This window comes from Astyanax mexicanus, chromosome 5 (assembly GCF_023375975.1).
Source record: "Astyanax mexicanus isolate ESR-SI-001 chromosome 5, AstMex3_surface, whole genome shotgun sequence".
In the NCBI taxonomy this organism is placed as follows: Eukaryota; Metazoa; Chordata; class Actinopteri; order Characiformes; family Acestrorhamphidae; genus Astyanax; species Astyanax mexicanus.
The window spans coordinates 16951259-16967196 of record NC_064412.1 but is presented as its reverse complement, the minus strand read 5'-3'; the positions used below and the strand labels follow the sequence as shown (position 1 = coordinate 16967196).

The window sequence follows — 15938 nt, the reverse complement described above, 5'->3', positions numbered from 1 at the left end:
AGTAAACAACTGAAATGAACCAGTATACAGTATCAAATAAAAGGCTGTCAAAAGTGTCCTGTGGCTGAACGTGAGCACCCCACACTGAACAATTGATTTTTAAAACCTTTATCCCAACTTAATGTCTTACTTAATTAAGAAAGAGGCCATCATTTCTATAAACTTCTGCATAGGAAGGTTTAGAGATTGCTATGCTACATATCTGAAATACAGTCTCTGTGGAGGATAAGGCATTGTGCCACATTTGTGGATATAGGTGGTGGTTCTCATTACAGCTGCATTAACTTTACAAACCTTATTTCTTATTCCTGCCTTTTTAAACTCTGATCTTTCTGCCTCACTGGTTCACATTTGTGTGGGCAAGTGACTCATCTCTGTCTTTAGTGGGAACACATCTGCCCCCTTAATCGACCCATATACATGCATCCAGATCAGTAACCTCACATGGGTGAACCACAAGCCCCATTAACAGCTACATCAAAGGAAGTAACTCACAGCACAAGTAAATATAATTAGCCCTGTACAGCTCTGAGCTGTTCCATATTAGAATAAAAACAAAAGTGAAAGAGATCACTTTTGGGATGATTACTTGCACTGGTGGTGCATGTGCAGTGAAAGCAAGCTGGCTTAGACACATTCAGAAAAAAGATTTAGCATTTTTAAACATGTGTCTATGCAACATTTCCTGAATTTCAGTGAAGATTCAGTGACCAATCAGTGTTTTTGAGCTCAATTCTTAGGTAAAACTGCACTGTGAAGCTCAGAAGGTCTGCTGTTTTGTGATGCTGTACTGTACTGTACTTTACTGGGCTGAGTGATTGACTTAATATACTAATGATGATTATAAAGCACTTATTATAATACTGCAGGTTTGGCAGGTTAGAACAATAATATTTAATTTTTCCTCCAGATAGTAGTAGATAAACCAGTAGAAAAACACCTTGAAAAACATCAAGCTTAAGTTTGGTATCATATGATCTAACCAAAATCCAGGCTTGACTAAATTATTGGGTGATCACATATTTGGATTGTAAATAAATTTGATATTTATTTATTTGATATTTGTCATTACCTGAAATGTATTGAAAACCTACATGGTAAAACCTTTGGAGAAAGTAAAAAGATACAGTTGTTCCTTCTTTTTCTGTATAATAAACTATGTGTATATGCATATTTGCACACATACTGGGTAATTCAATGAAAAATAAAGCACGGAACAAACATATATAAACAAAGACTGCATGGTGGAGAGGCGCAGTTTGTGTGAGGTGGAGGAGGCTGAAGTGTTTTTAAGTTTCTGACATTGTTCAGCACTTTCAAAGAAATGCCTAGAAAAAGCCAAAGATTAGAAAGTTGAAATGAAAGAAGAGATATTGGGAATTTTTTTTAGAAATAAAGTCTGTTTAAAGTCTTTTAAATGTGTCATAGGATTACCATTCAATTAGTGTTTTAAGATTGTCTTTGATGTTTTAATAGTAAATTAATACAAAGTTGTAAGGGCTATTGTTTTTTTTTAGCTCCTGAGCTGAGTAGAGTTTTGCTTAGGACCCCTTTAAACATTAGTGCAGAGAAACTGGTAAAATTACAGTTTGATTCACTGTAAGTTTGAGACCATCTAAATACTTACTAGATTTTCCTCACTGAAGCCATGCTGGGAATTTCTTAAAGTGTCTCAAAGCCAAACTAAACTTTACCTCTCTTTTTAACTGTATTTACAGACTGAATGAACTAATTAGGTTGGTGGTTTTACATGAACTCACCGTGCAGTTCCATCTGTCACACAAAGTAAGTGAGGGCAGTATGTTGCTCATTAGAATAGACTGAGGCCAGTGTGTTTAAATATCAGGAAGGGGAGTACAGAATACCTTTAGCAGAGGAAATTCTCCCACAATGTCTATTTATAAAGACAGTATTGTAGCTGGATGACTTATGCTTAAATGAGAGCAAATAAAATTAGATAATAAAATAAACTAATGGGGATTTCTACATTCCTTTCAGTAGCAGAATATTCTCCATGTAAACACCCTGGATATGTGTAAATCTCCTACTAAAGCTTCTGGATGTGGGACAATAAAATCAAGGGTACCAACACTGCTTGGACATAGTTTAAAAGAGACATTTATTTATTTATAGAATTTTTCTAGAAGTGGCTAAAATGTCTTATGCATTGTAACACTGGGTAAACAGTTTCCAGTTTTGAATGTAAAAATCTGAAAAATAAAAAAGAACTTGGAGCCTTTACATGACTTAAATGTGTGAAATGTTTGCATGTGAATAAAATCTGTTAAACAATACCGTTTCTATCAAAACTAGTTGTGTTCACATGTCCCCACAAGCACAATATTGTTAAAAGAACATTAAAAAACTTCAAAGCTTTTTGTTGCAACTATGTGCTCCACTGTCATTGAAAGTGAAAGTGGTTGAAAATATCTTTATGCTCTAAAGCTTTTCAGTGCTTTTTTAACGATATAGTTAAATGAGGGTTTTAACGTTTAACAACTTCTACATTTAAATCATGTAAATTTAAACTGAGACTGTTGAGACTGCAGGCAAAATTAAATTATCTCCAGGTGGTAATCAGGTCGGCGTCAGTAACTTACCTTTAATGCTCTCATTGGACCCCCACAGTTCTGTCACTCTAGATGACTCTTGATGTAGGGGTGTGTACTGTATGGACAAAAAATGTGGTGTTGATTGACGGCAATGATTTTCCCGTCATTGTGTGAAATTCAACAGATTAAGATTAAATTAGTTTATGTTGCTTAAAGGTTTTTTAGCACTAATTTATTGTTTATTGACTTTGGTGTGAACCTTTACTGTGGATCTCTACCTCACTCTGTTGCTCTGTCTCCAGTTGAATCATGTCACAGTCTGCATTGTGAAGTGTGCTCTCTGTTGCTGCAATATAATTTAAGTTTGTAGTTTTGTCATCACAGCTCTTTCGATGTGTTAAGTTTATACTACGGTAATAATCAAAATATGATTTATCGTACAGTTCTAATTTGATTAGTTTGTTTATTGCATTTCAAGTGATGCAAAAGACACATTGATCTTTGCTCTGTGTCACTGTTGCTTACTTGTCCTTTTATGATTGCTGCAGGTGGAGGTGTTCCTGCCATGGTGGATAAGATGTCGAGTTTTCTGCACATTGGGGACATCTGCTCCCTGTATGCTGAGGGATCCACCAGTGGCTTCATCAGCACTCTGGGGTAGGTTTACCTGTTGTGGTAGTTTCACTACACATCCCATACCTGCACTACTGCTACGCTCGCACTGCATTACTCACTTTAACTCCCCATAAACTGTGAACTTTAAGAACTTAAGCACTCATTCAGTTTACCAGCCTTAAGCTATTATAGCATATTATATGTTTTATATGGGTTCTGTTTATACTTGTACTGTCATCCCATCTTAATCACCCCCCCATTACTATTGCACTATTGTCTTCTGTCTTACGTATGTCTGTTTGTGTATTGTACATATAGTGTCTCTCATTCTTTATATTATGTATCTTATTTTAACCCCCCATCACTATTGCACTATTGTCTTCTGTCTTACGTATGTCTATTTGTATACTGTACATATAGTGTCTCCCATTCTTTATATTATATATCTATTTTCACCCCCCCATCACTATTGCACTATTGTCTTCTGTCTCACGTATGTCTACTGTGTCCTTGTTGTATTGTACATAGTGTCACCCATTCTTTTATATTATATATCTATTTTCTGTACTTGCTGTAATTTTTGGGAAGTAGGGTAACATAATTTCAGTTCTCTGTATGTCCTGTACATATGCAGTATTGACAATAAAACTACTTGACTTGAATTGACTTGACTTCACTAACATGTAAACATTGATGTTTCAGGATGGTTTTGGAAAAACCCTTAACGATATATTTGTGTGTATTAAGGACTTGAGTCTCGTTCATGAGCAATTTCAGTTACATTTTAAGATAATAACGCCCTGCTCACTGTACAATAATAAAAGCTTCTGGTTTGACACTCAGCTGACTATACACACATACATAAACACAAAGCACAAATATATTTTAGTGGTTGCTTCAGCTTTACTGTATGTGTGGGAACTGTCCCTGTGTCTGACTTCAACAGTTCATGTTGTAGTTGGAGACAGGCAAGCTTTTATAGTAATGAATGCAGAATATTATCAGCTTAATGCTGTCTTGTTAAATAGTGGTGTACTATTAAATAGTACTCTACATTATTACATTTGCAACTGGCACATATTATATACACATATTATATATCAACATTTTTTATGTCAGTATTGAACCACCCACAAAATACTGATTCAGATAGTTATTTGACTTGTCACAGTTCAGTATAGAACCACTGACTTTAAAACAGCTATATAATCTCATTTTAAAAGCATGTTACACATATCATAACATAAGCTGAGGCTAATTTAGCTTAACAAAATACAAATATTAAATAAAACTGCAGCTTTTAAATGCACATTGTCATGTACAGTTTTTACAAAGTATATGGAGAAAAATAATTAAAAGTCCAAAACATGTAAAGGTTTCTGTACTTGTTAAATATTGCTAATTTCTTCCACCAAAAAGTAATGCCAATGTTGTAAAACCAGGTATAACAACACATACAACACATTTAATCAACCAGGGGCCAGAAAAAGCCTACTCAGACATGGATGTCAGTTCAGTTTTCTGGCGACTTGATTGCAGAGTAGTGTTATGTCATCTGCAGTTTATTACGACACTCTAAATCTGAAGCATACTGCATACTTCTTCGATTAGAAATTGAGATAGTCCTTTAGGTTTAAAGTTTAAGGTGTCATAGACTTAGTGTGAAGTGCAAAGATTCACTTCTCAGAGTAAATATTATCTAAACACCTGATTCAGCACTCTCAAAGTCAAAACCTAAACTCAGCATTTAATACACCAGACATCAGCCTCTGTGCTAATGATTAGCCTTTAGCTATATTAGATGTATACTCAAGTTTTAGTCTGGATAAGAACTAGCCATGGATTTAAACAAATGATGTATTAGATGATTGAAAATGTCAATTATGTTTTCACTGAACACGTACTGTGCGTTTACTTATTTTAGGATTTAGCACCTTTGCTTATAGCTCTGTTGCTTGTGATTTTAGGAACTGTGTGACCTAGCTGTCAGCAGTTCAACACTGCAGTGTGTGCATGTGTGTGTGTGTGTGTGTGTTGGGGGGGTTGCGGCTGACTGATCGTGGGATTTGGATGATGTCCAGCAGGCTGTTGTTTTGAACTAGAAATGGCTAAATTTGTCCTGAGGAACGAAGCTGCCCCTCTCTAGCCCCCCGTACTTAACACACCCACACTCTCTCTCCCTCATGCTTTCTTTTTTCTTTTGTGCTCCCTCCCTCCTTCTCTCTCTCTCTCTCTCTCTACATACACACACACATATTCACATTAATACTCCCCAAAATAACTCCCTTTTCTCTTTTTTAAGGTTAGTTGATGATCGCTGTGTCGTCCAGCCAGATGCTGGAGACCTGAACAACCCACCGAAGAAGTTCAGGGGTAAGAAGTGCGAGTGTGAATTCATGTGTAAATGTGATTCTGCTGATCTATTTCAGGCTCATGCAGAGGAAGTTCAGCAGTGACGCTGGACTTCAGGGTCGAAGTTGAAATATTCTCCCTGGGGGAAAGTAGTTATCGTAGCCATGGAAACCGCAAGAAGGATGGTCAAGAAGGATAGTTTTTGAAGCCCCAATAAATGTGTTAATTTCTCCAACAGACGTATGGCTTTGATATTAATTAAAGCAGCCTATTTTGAGACATATAGACATATACTTAATTGATCACAAAGGAAAACTTTACAAAAATACAAAAAGTAGCTTCAACTTTTAAAACAATTGCTGATTTAAGACCCCTTAATTAATTTGCTCATACTTCTTAACTTAAAACTCCAAAACATGCTATTGTGTCATTATTTTTGTGAATAGCATCTCAGCTCTGATTTGGTAGAAACCATGAACAAAAGCAATAGGAAGCCCAGATCTGTTCATTGCAAAGTAAAGTGAAACACCAAAAACATCACAAAAAATAATAGGCCAATCACTTCTTCCACATAAAAAATAGTTCCAGCAACTTAAATGCAAATGCCATTACTGAGCAACAAGCACAACCAGATATAACAACACATACAGCACTTTTCAGCAAATCAGGTGCCATATTCACTATAACAGTCCAGACTATGATGAACCATAAAATAACCTTAATAAGTTCATAAGAAGAGCATCATTCACCAAATGCTCTTAAAGTCTTTTGAATTTGAAACAATTATGAAATGGTAAGATTGTGTTTGTAAATCCTCATTTAGCAACATTTCAGTTTCTTTTCCTTGATGACCCATTCAGGAAGCAGATATGCAAGTCAAGCAGAGAGTTAGCTTGCCCTGTTAGGGTAATTCTAGACATGGAAAAAAAAGGATTGCAGAACAGTGTCTATAATATTCAGTCTAGCAAAGAAATTGATGATATTATATTGTGCAGTGTTTAAGCTGAGCTATAAAATACATTATAAGGTTGATGCAAACTTTTTGTCCGTTCTTCTTAGGAAGATACTGATGATTGAGACCTATTTTCTTTAGTGCAGTAAAAATAAATTAAAGAGAATTATACATTATAAAAAAGTCCTATTATTTTATTAATTAAATGCATGATTAACAATAACATCATTTTTATTCTTGTTAAAATATTGTACAGTCTAGGACAAATGGACCAGGCTATGGCAAGGCGGAGGAGGAGAAGAGAAGCTTTGTAAAGAATAACAGTATATGTCATTTGTTCAATTTAAAGTTAAATGTAAAGCTTTATGAAGTCATAAAATCTTTTTGTATGGTATCTTTCTGATCCTGAGCCCAGGTTCTGAGCTCAGAATTATATCTACCAATGTTATTGTGCCAGTAACAGTACAGCACAATATTTTAGTTATAAGCTAACGTTTAGCTGGTGATAGTTTACTGTGATAGATGACTGTACAGAACAGCCTGTTTTGAAATGGTTGTGTTGCTGTGGAAACAACCACCAAAACAACAGCCTGCCGCTCTTTACTCAGTATGAGCTTAAATAAATGATAGAATTCCAGACACTCTTCATTCAGACGTGTGTATGTGCGCCTCTGCAGGGGTTTATTATGGCATGGAACGCTCACAGCTTTACCGTAGGTGCATCTGTGAGTGACACTGAGTGGTCTGGGCGACAGCAGTGTGTGTGGCAGAGTGTGTGGCAGTGCTAGGGTGGGAGGGGGTTATGGCTTTGGGGGTCTGGAGTGAGAGAGGGAGAAGGATGGCCTTTGGGCCTCTCTAGAGAGGAATGCATACTATTTCCTCTGAATATAAACACACACACACACACACACTCACACACACGCACTCACACCTTTTGCCCCTCACCTTGTATGATCAGTTTGAATGCGGTTTTGGAACATGTTGAGTGTGTATGTGTGTGTTTCTGTATTTCACAGTGATGATGCTTGTGATGTGTTCATGTTCTTTGTCAAAGTTTTCATGCGAATAATCTGCATCCTCAGCAGAGCACAGCCGCTGATCTAGAGCAGAGAAGAGAGAGAGAGAGAGAGAGTGATGAAGAGTGAGGGAGCTGAGAAGTTAAGAGAGGAAAGCAATGACACTCGCTGTGTCATCCTGTCAAAATACTCACAGACACAATCAGCCCTAAACATTCTGAACTCTGATTCTCATTGCTCCGTCAGCTAAGAGCTAAGAGTGCTGTGTGTGTGTGTGTGTGTGTGTGTGTGTGTGATGTGTCCTACATTCCTCTGATTGAGCATTTAGTTGTTTTATCAGCCCAATCTCCAGAAACAGAACAGACTTCTCCCTCCCTCTCTTTCTCTCTTCCTGTCTCTCTCTCTCTCTCTTTTTCTATCTGTCTGTCTCTTTTCCACTCTTTCTCCCTCTCTCTCTTTCCAGCTCTCTTTCTTTCCCTCTCTTTCTTCCTCTCTCTCACTCTCTCTGTCTCTCCAACACTCCCCCTCTCTCCTTATTTGGTAAGGCTGGTGCTCCTGTAGGAGCGATGGAGGGCTTTTTCTCTTCCTTGTAGATCCTGACTTATCAGAAGTGACTATGTACTGGATTTGCATGAGTGTGTATCTGTTTGTGTGTGTGTGTTTGTGTGTTTGTGTGTGTGTGTGAATGGGCGTAATTAAATAATTAAATTGTTGATTCAGGTTCTGGTCCTAAAAACATATACAAAAACATGTGTGCATACACACACGTACACACACATACTGGTTTTCATACCTGTTATTTCCTGTACACTTATTATCTCACCATCCTTATCTGAGCCACAGCCTCATCCATCTACACTCCACTCCACTACCAGAAGTACTGGATGGAGCACCATCATTCCAGAGTACACAGCTTTATACCCCTCTTATCCACACCTGACATTAGACATGGTGCCCATAGCTTCAGAGAGTCTTAGGGCCCTGTTTTAACAATCTATAGCGCACCAGTCAATTGCGCATCACGCACCTGGTATCATGAGGGTGCAAAAAAATGCCTTGTGCAGCTGGACCTGCGCAAAAGGCGTGTACTAATTCTCTGAATTATTCATGGGTGTGGTTTGTGCGTAACATACAATTAACCAATCAGTGTGCCAGTAGTCATTCCCTTTATGAGGCAGGTGCCCTCTGACTTTGCCGCATTGGGATCTTAAGAGCACTGCGCTTTGTGCGTCTCAGCAGAGGATACTAACCTGCGCATTGATGCTGTGAAGATACAGCAGCAACTCATTTAAGGGAAGAGCAATGTTATTTTATCCTTATATTCATTACATTCACGATAACGATACTTTTGGTGATATGACAAAACATAGAATTAAAAAAATGTAAATTACATTTTATTATTGCACACAATATGATATAGCTCTCCCCTAACTGAGATATTTAAAAAAATCAGATTTGTAACAGAAATTAATGATCCAGAATGTCATGATACTAATAATGCAAAATCCAAATATATCTCTATATCTCCAGGATTAAAATTAAATAAATGATACTGGACAGATGTAATCTATATAATAGTTTCTAGTAGATATATAATGGGGAAATGACAACAGTGTGAATTTCTTTTTGCTAAAAACTATAATAATGATGATAATTAGGGGTAATAATGATAATTAGGGGTGGGTGATATGGCACGATATTTCAGGGTATAATATCCTCCACAATATGAAAAATGTTGGTGATATTATTGCATGACACGTTGTATGTATATTGTATGACACCTTACTGCACACCCCTAATTCAGTACTAATTGTTTTGTCTTTATACTAATTTGGCCAAATGCTGAAAGTTTTTGCTGAATAGTGTTTGCCATTTTTAATGAATATTTTTGCTTGGCAAATATTCGGTGCTTCTCTTATAGTGATAGTTCAGATTATGAAAGTGCTGATTTTTTCATAGCAGCTGTTGTTTGTGGCATTGTGTTCCGTCAACTTCAGAGCCATCTACTGTATGAACAATGAGACAGTTCGTAAAAGTACTTGGTAAATACTGTTTAAAATTTAAATATATATATATGGTAGCATTATATGTCCATAAAAAGTCCTAACAGTGCCTGCACTTCCGTAATAAAAGAGTTATAGGCCGTCTGAAACCGTGCATGTGCAAAAGAGGACACAAAGTACTCTTCATCCCTCTGATACACTCTGCTCTGTTGGAGGTCCATTCCAGCACACTGCCCAGCTGAAGCCTGAATCTGCAGCACACTGTAGCACACAGTAGTTTTATTGGGTGCTCAGATATATTTCTACACCCTATCTGTTCTATCTGGAACATTATGGTTTATATTGTGTTCTCTCTCTCTGTTCTCCAGACTGTCTCTTCAGACTGTGTCCCATGAACAGATATTCAGCACAGAAACAGTTTTGGAAAGCTGCCAAACCTGGGGGAACCAGCACCACTGACACAGTCTTACTCAACAAACTACATGTAAGTGTGTGAATGATGGTGTGCAGAAGATCCTTGTTAGAAAAAAAGCAGTAATCAATGAGAAGATGTACAGTGATTGTGTAGTTGTTTAGTTTAGGTAGTTTGGTTGTTTAGTTGTTTACATTACTCACAGCCATCAAAACCTTAAATATGTTGATTTTTTTTTATTTACTTAGATGATTTATTCATTTCATTATAAATAAAATAATTTATATATACAAAAGAAAATAGAAATCACAAATAAAATGACAGACAGCAAAAAGAAGAAAAAATCTTATAATATCAGTTTTTTCCCCAAGAATCATTTAAAACAATAAAACCAAAAAACATCAAATCCTTCTCGAACAACAGTTCGTATAGATACACAATACACTATTTTTTTTTTTAAACATGACAACTTTTAGCATTCTTTTAAACACACACTAGCATTTTTAATATTACTCTCCAAATTAATCCATAATCATAATTCCTTGAATTGAAGTACACTGCTCCTTTAAACTAGTTCGAAATTTAGGCTTTACAAACATCTCTATCCCCTTAAGATTATAACAACTCTTTCACTTAACAAAACTTCATTGCATGTTTGATTCATTTCAACTAATAAAATAGTGTATTTGATGGATGACTGTAATGTTTTGTTCAAATATACACTCACAAACACGCTATTAGTAATTTCTGTAGGCCTTGTTGTAAGACAGATATGGCCAGAATTGTTTTGAAGTGACAGAAAAGCTACAGTAACTCAGATAACTATTCTGTACAGCTGTGTTGAGCACATTAGAATCTGACAGACTGATGGGCTACAACAGCCGAAGTCAAATTTTAGGTTTCACTTCTGTCAGAACAGAACAGAAATGGACACAATCTCACCAAAACCGGCCAATTAAAGAGACTATAAAAATGAATACTTTTTTTAATTTTTTTTTAAATAATTTTATTTCAAAATTTTCCCATTTTCTCCTCAATTTACATAGCCAATTACCCCCTATCACTAGTAATGCTCCAACACACCAGGAGGGTGAAGACTAGCACATGCCTCCTCTGATCCATGTGAAGTCAGCCACCGCTTCTTTTCGAGCTGCTGCTGAAGCAGCATTGCCGAGCAGCCAGCTCGCTTGGAGGAAAGCGCAGCGACTTGGTTCTGATACATCAGCTCACAGTTGCTCTGTGCTGCGGACATCACCCTAGAAGTGATGTGGGGAGAGAGCGCCATCTAACCACCCGGAGGGAGCAGGGCCAATTTTGCTCCCTCTAAGCGCCAGCAGCTTGATGGCAAAGCTGCATGAGCTGGGGATCGAACCTGCGCTGGACCACCAATTTCTGAGGAACCACATAAATGGTTGGGTCAGAAAGTGGTGCCAGAAGCATAAATACTAATTAGTCATTGCTTGAGTGTCATATCCTAGTTAAGTATTGTTGCTGATCATATTGATTCACTTATAGCCATGATTTACTTATGACAATCCTAATGCATCATATCACAAAGAATAAGATGTCTCTGGTTTCATGTACATGACAATGGGTTCAGTGTTTCTCAGTGCCCCCTCCCACTTACCAGATCTGCATCCAGTAGAACTCTTGTGGGATGTGGTACAATGGGAGATTCACAGAAAACGCCCCTGAAATATTTGAGAAATAGTGGTACTGATTTTTACAAGAGTAACTAGAGCCTACAAAGAATGTTTTTTTTATCATCTTGTAAATGTTTCAATGTAAATATATCATTTTTTAATACTACGTCCTTGTATGGCAATATTTCAAACAGCAGTACTTTGGCCTGTGTTTAGTTCTCTGTACTGATATGTCTGATGGGCCTTATATAAGGGATTTGTGATCATATTTCAGGGCCTATTCAAGAGCTGTTGACGTCTGCTGGTGTGTTTGTGCGTTCTTGTGTTTATGCATGAGTGAAGCTCTGTTTGTTTTTGAAAAGGCAGTGGTTATTAATTTTCAAACTGTGGATGATATGTAGTGATATATGATAGCCTAAATAGCTACAGGTTCTCTGAGCAATCTAATAATTTTACTTTTTATTAAAAATAAGTCTTTTTTTGTGATGTTCATCTCACTCTCTTCAGAATTTGTTCACATTCCTTCTCCTTTAGCATGCTGCTGATCTGGAGAAGAAACAGAACGAGTCAGAAAACAAGAAGTTGCTGGGAACTGTCATTCAGTATGGAAATGTCATCCAGGTAAAACTGTCCTCTCTCTGACAAAACACAAGCTAAATACCTGTAATACCGTACTTCAGCAGCAGAGTCAACCTTTGTGTGTGTGTTTTTTTGTGCGTGCTTAGTTACTTCACCTGAAGAGCAATAAATACCTGACAGTAAATAAGCGTCTGCCAGCTCTGTTGGAGAAGAATGCTATGCGTGTTACTCTGGATGCTGCTGGAAATGAAGGCTCCTGGTTCTACATTCAGCCCTTCTACAAACTGCGCTCCATCGGGGATAGTGTAAGTACTGTGCAAGAGTGGGAGTGTGTTTAATCTGACTTTAATTGAGGAAGTTCAACCAACCTGTGCCAAGCAGAGTTTAGTAATTCCTCTTCTAATACATACCAAATAAATACATCTGGCTATTAACACGTGATATAAATCAGAAGACTTTGTGCAAGAATTTTGGAAAGGAATACCCCGACTTTACAGCCCAAAGTGGGAGTTATTTTCCCACCCCAAACCTAAGACTCCCTATATCTCGTGATGCCGCTGGTGCTGGGAGGTTGAAGACTAGCATGTGGTTCCTTCAACGCACATTAAGCGAGATTCTGCATCTTAACAAACTGCCCAACAGCAAAGATAGGGCTAACACTTCTGCACCACTTAGGAGCCCATCTGTAGACAAACTGCAAAAGAAACCTATTTTATTATATGATGTATTTATTCATTTATATGATAGGTGTGTTTTTTATACTATAACTTAGAGTGTACTCACACTAGGCAATCCAAACTTCCCAAAGCACGGCTTGGTTAACTAGTGGGATCACTTGTACTCCAGCAGGGTACACATGCAGTGTGAGCGCTATCCGTGTCCAAGCACAGAACAAGATGAACAACATCAGTATTGCGTCTTTCCTGTAAACAAACATGGTGGTATTGTGCCGAATTTAGCACCCTCGCCAGGAAAAGCACCCCATATGATTGTAACTGTGATTGAGAAAACCGTGACTTTTGGTGCGTATTTCAAAGTAAATAAAAGTGGATTATCTCCATGGTGTATACGCACTTGTCGTTTACCGCTGTCTCTTTGCTGTGAAGATGCTTGAAGATGAGGAAGAAGACACCGCAGACATTGCCTTAAGTGTAATACAATTATTTATCACAAAAGACTAAGACAATATCTACAAGGCTTCCTAGGCCAGCCTTGGAGAGAGATGTTGCCAATCCGATGTTCCTGCTCTCTCCCCCTCCATTTTTTGGAGGGACCCCTTTTATAGATTTGTGGTACACATCTGGAAACACTTAAGCATACAAAGCCATACATAGCCATAGACAGTCATAGGCAGAGTCTACAGTACATGCATTAGTGAAAGAGTATAAAGAGAAATAAAAGAGAATATAAAGAAAATACATATGCTGAAAATAAACTTTTTATGGAAGGGGTGCTGAACATCGGCAAGCCCTTTGAGTAGTGAGTGATGACGTAAGCGTTCTTGGGCACGGATTGGAGACCCTTATTCCTAAAATTTGATAGATTTTTTTTAATGAATCAGTATGCTTACAATTTTACAATATAACACAAAATTTTAACTGTAACCAATGTATTGTGAGATGTATTATATTACAAGGTTCTTGTCAAAATAATAAACAAATATTTTTTTTAATCATTCAAACTCTGAAAAAATCATCTGGAATAAAGAGGAAAATTAAAAATTCAAAAATATATATTCTGGAACTGTTGAGCTGAGTTTGTATATTTTAGCTACTACTTTTTTACATTTCAGTTGAACAGACTTAACAGTGTACATACTTTACAAATGAGGAAGTAACAATGTATTCATATGTTATTTACTAATGAATGGGTTGAAAATCATTTAGATTGTTACTCATATATCCAAGCTGTGTTGCTGTGTTCATGACTTTCTATCAAACTTGGAATCTGATTTTTTTTTTCAAAGTATTATTTAATACCACCAACTGCACTACTATTTATCACTAGGCTATTATAGCTAATAAACTTTGCGTTTGAAAAACACCAAATTGTGCATACAGACACTTAAAACTTTCATTGCATATATATTTTGTACATATGAAAATTTTGTAAATATTTTTAAAATTTCCCCAAAAAAGTGTGAGAACCCGAGAGATGAGTGTGTGTGTGTGTGTTTGTGTCTTTCAGGTTGTCATTGGAGATAAGGTTGTGTTAAATCCTGTAAATGCTGGACAACCACTTCACGCAAGCGGCCATCAACTGGTAGATAACCCAGGATGCAATGAGGTAATGCAAATACACACATTCACACACAAACACCACAGGCCATTCTTTGTACTTCCATTTTTCTGAGAAACTGACTTTGCCCCCTTTTCTCATTTCTCTTTTGCTCTGCTCTTTATCTGACAGGTGAACTCGGTGAACTGCAGCACCAGTTGGAAAATTGTTCTGTTCATGAAATGGAGCGACAATCAGGAGGTCGTTCTGAAAGGCGTGAGTTAAACGTGCACTTTCACTTCTGATATTTAGATTTAGCAAGTTCTGACTCTTTAAGTAAACTTACTTTGAGTTAACCATGTGCGTGACCATTGAATAGAATATATGGCAGAGTTAAAGAAACATTTACTCTAGATCTTTTAACTCTTTTCAATTTAGCCCAATAAATTGAGTTGATTTTGACATGAACTCCTTTACGGAATTAACTAAAAAGGCTTTTTCCACCAGCATAAAGTCTGAGTTTGCAGTGAAGAAAATAGCAAATTGTTATGGCCTACAACACTGTAGATGGACAGGCAGCCACTATATAAAAAAACAACTGAATACCCAAGAGGAAAGGTAGCCTTGGTGGGTAGGACTACACACTAGTGGTGAGCAGGGGTTATAGGACACCACATTTTTTGCCCATTCTGTAAATAAAGAATGCCAGAAACCAAAAAAAAAATATGTAAGTTTTGTTTAATATAATGTTAGTTAAAGAAATTTTAGGTAGACATTACCTTATTTCATGTTTCTCAGCTCTTCAATTTAGTTGCTATTAACACAAGTTATGAGGTGAACTTTTACTACTTAAACAAAGTGAGTGCAAATTGTTGCTTCAAATTGCAAGAAAGCAGTAAATGTGAATCAACACCAGGAGGGTTTAATTACGCCCCTTAACACATTGTTAATAAACTCTGAAACACTACAGAATCAGTGAGTACCTCTTAACTCAAGCTGTACTCTTAATGGAAAAAATAATAATCTGTCCAAAATTCTGCAACAAAATTTGCACATAAGAAGTGTGTATATATGTCTCTGTGCGTTCTATGTATTTTAGGGGGACGTAGTTCGGTTGTTTCATGCAGAGCAGGAGAAGTTTCTGACGTGTGATGACCATCGTAAGAAGCAGTATGTTTTCCTGCGCACCACCGGACGGCAGTCTGCAACGTCAGCGACCAGCAGTAAAGCACTCTGGGAGGTGGAGGTCAGTGTGGATGTGTGGATGCTTGTGTGCGTTTGGCACGTGGACTGGTCCGGCTCTTGTGTGCGTGTGGATATGATGGGAATTTCAGCAGGTGTGTTTAAATATGTGTTTGACTTTTACAGGTTGTTCAGCATGACCCCTGCAGAGGAGGAGCGGGCTACTGGAACAGTCTGTTCAGGTTCAAACACCTGGCCACTGGACATTACCTTGCTGCAGAGGTGAAACATAAACTAGAAGCAGGATATTTTAAAATACTCATTAACCCCTTAATGCCTAAGAGCCTGTAGATCAGTTCAAGCTTTAATTATTCAGTCAGCATTATTAACACATTGGTTTCTGAATAGTTAATGA

General features: G+C 37.2%; 1 protein-coding gene across 4 annotated transcripts in view; it reads left to right on the top strand.

The window, feature by feature from the left end:
- itpr1a (inositol 1,4,5-trisphosphate receptor, type 1a) overlaps positions 1 to 15938 on the top strand; it is a 59772-nt gene that overhangs the window by 2572 nt on the left and 41262 nt on the right. For all 4 annotated transcript variants that reach the window (XM_022675765.2, XM_022675764.2, XM_022675763.2 and 1 more), the window contains exons 2-10: positions 3101 to 3209; positions 5470 to 5540; positions 9859 to 9974; positions 12080 to 12166; positions 12271 to 12429; positions 14312 to 14410; positions 14534 to 14617; positions 15441 to 15587; positions 15710 to 15805. In XM_022675765.2, the coding sequence (XP_022531486.2) occupies positions 3118 to 3209; positions 5470 to 5540; positions 9859 to 9974; positions 12080 to 12166; positions 12271 to 12429; positions 14312 to 14410; positions 14534 to 14617; positions 15441 to 15587; positions 15710 to 15805 (951 nt within the window). In that variant the 5' untranslated portion in view covers positions 3101 to 3117. The remainder of the gene's footprint in view (positions 1 to 3100; positions 3210 to 5469; positions 5541 to 9858; positions 9975 to 12079; positions 12167 to 12270; positions 12430 to 14311; positions 14411 to 14533; positions 14618 to 15440; positions 15588 to 15709; positions 15806 to 15938) is intronic.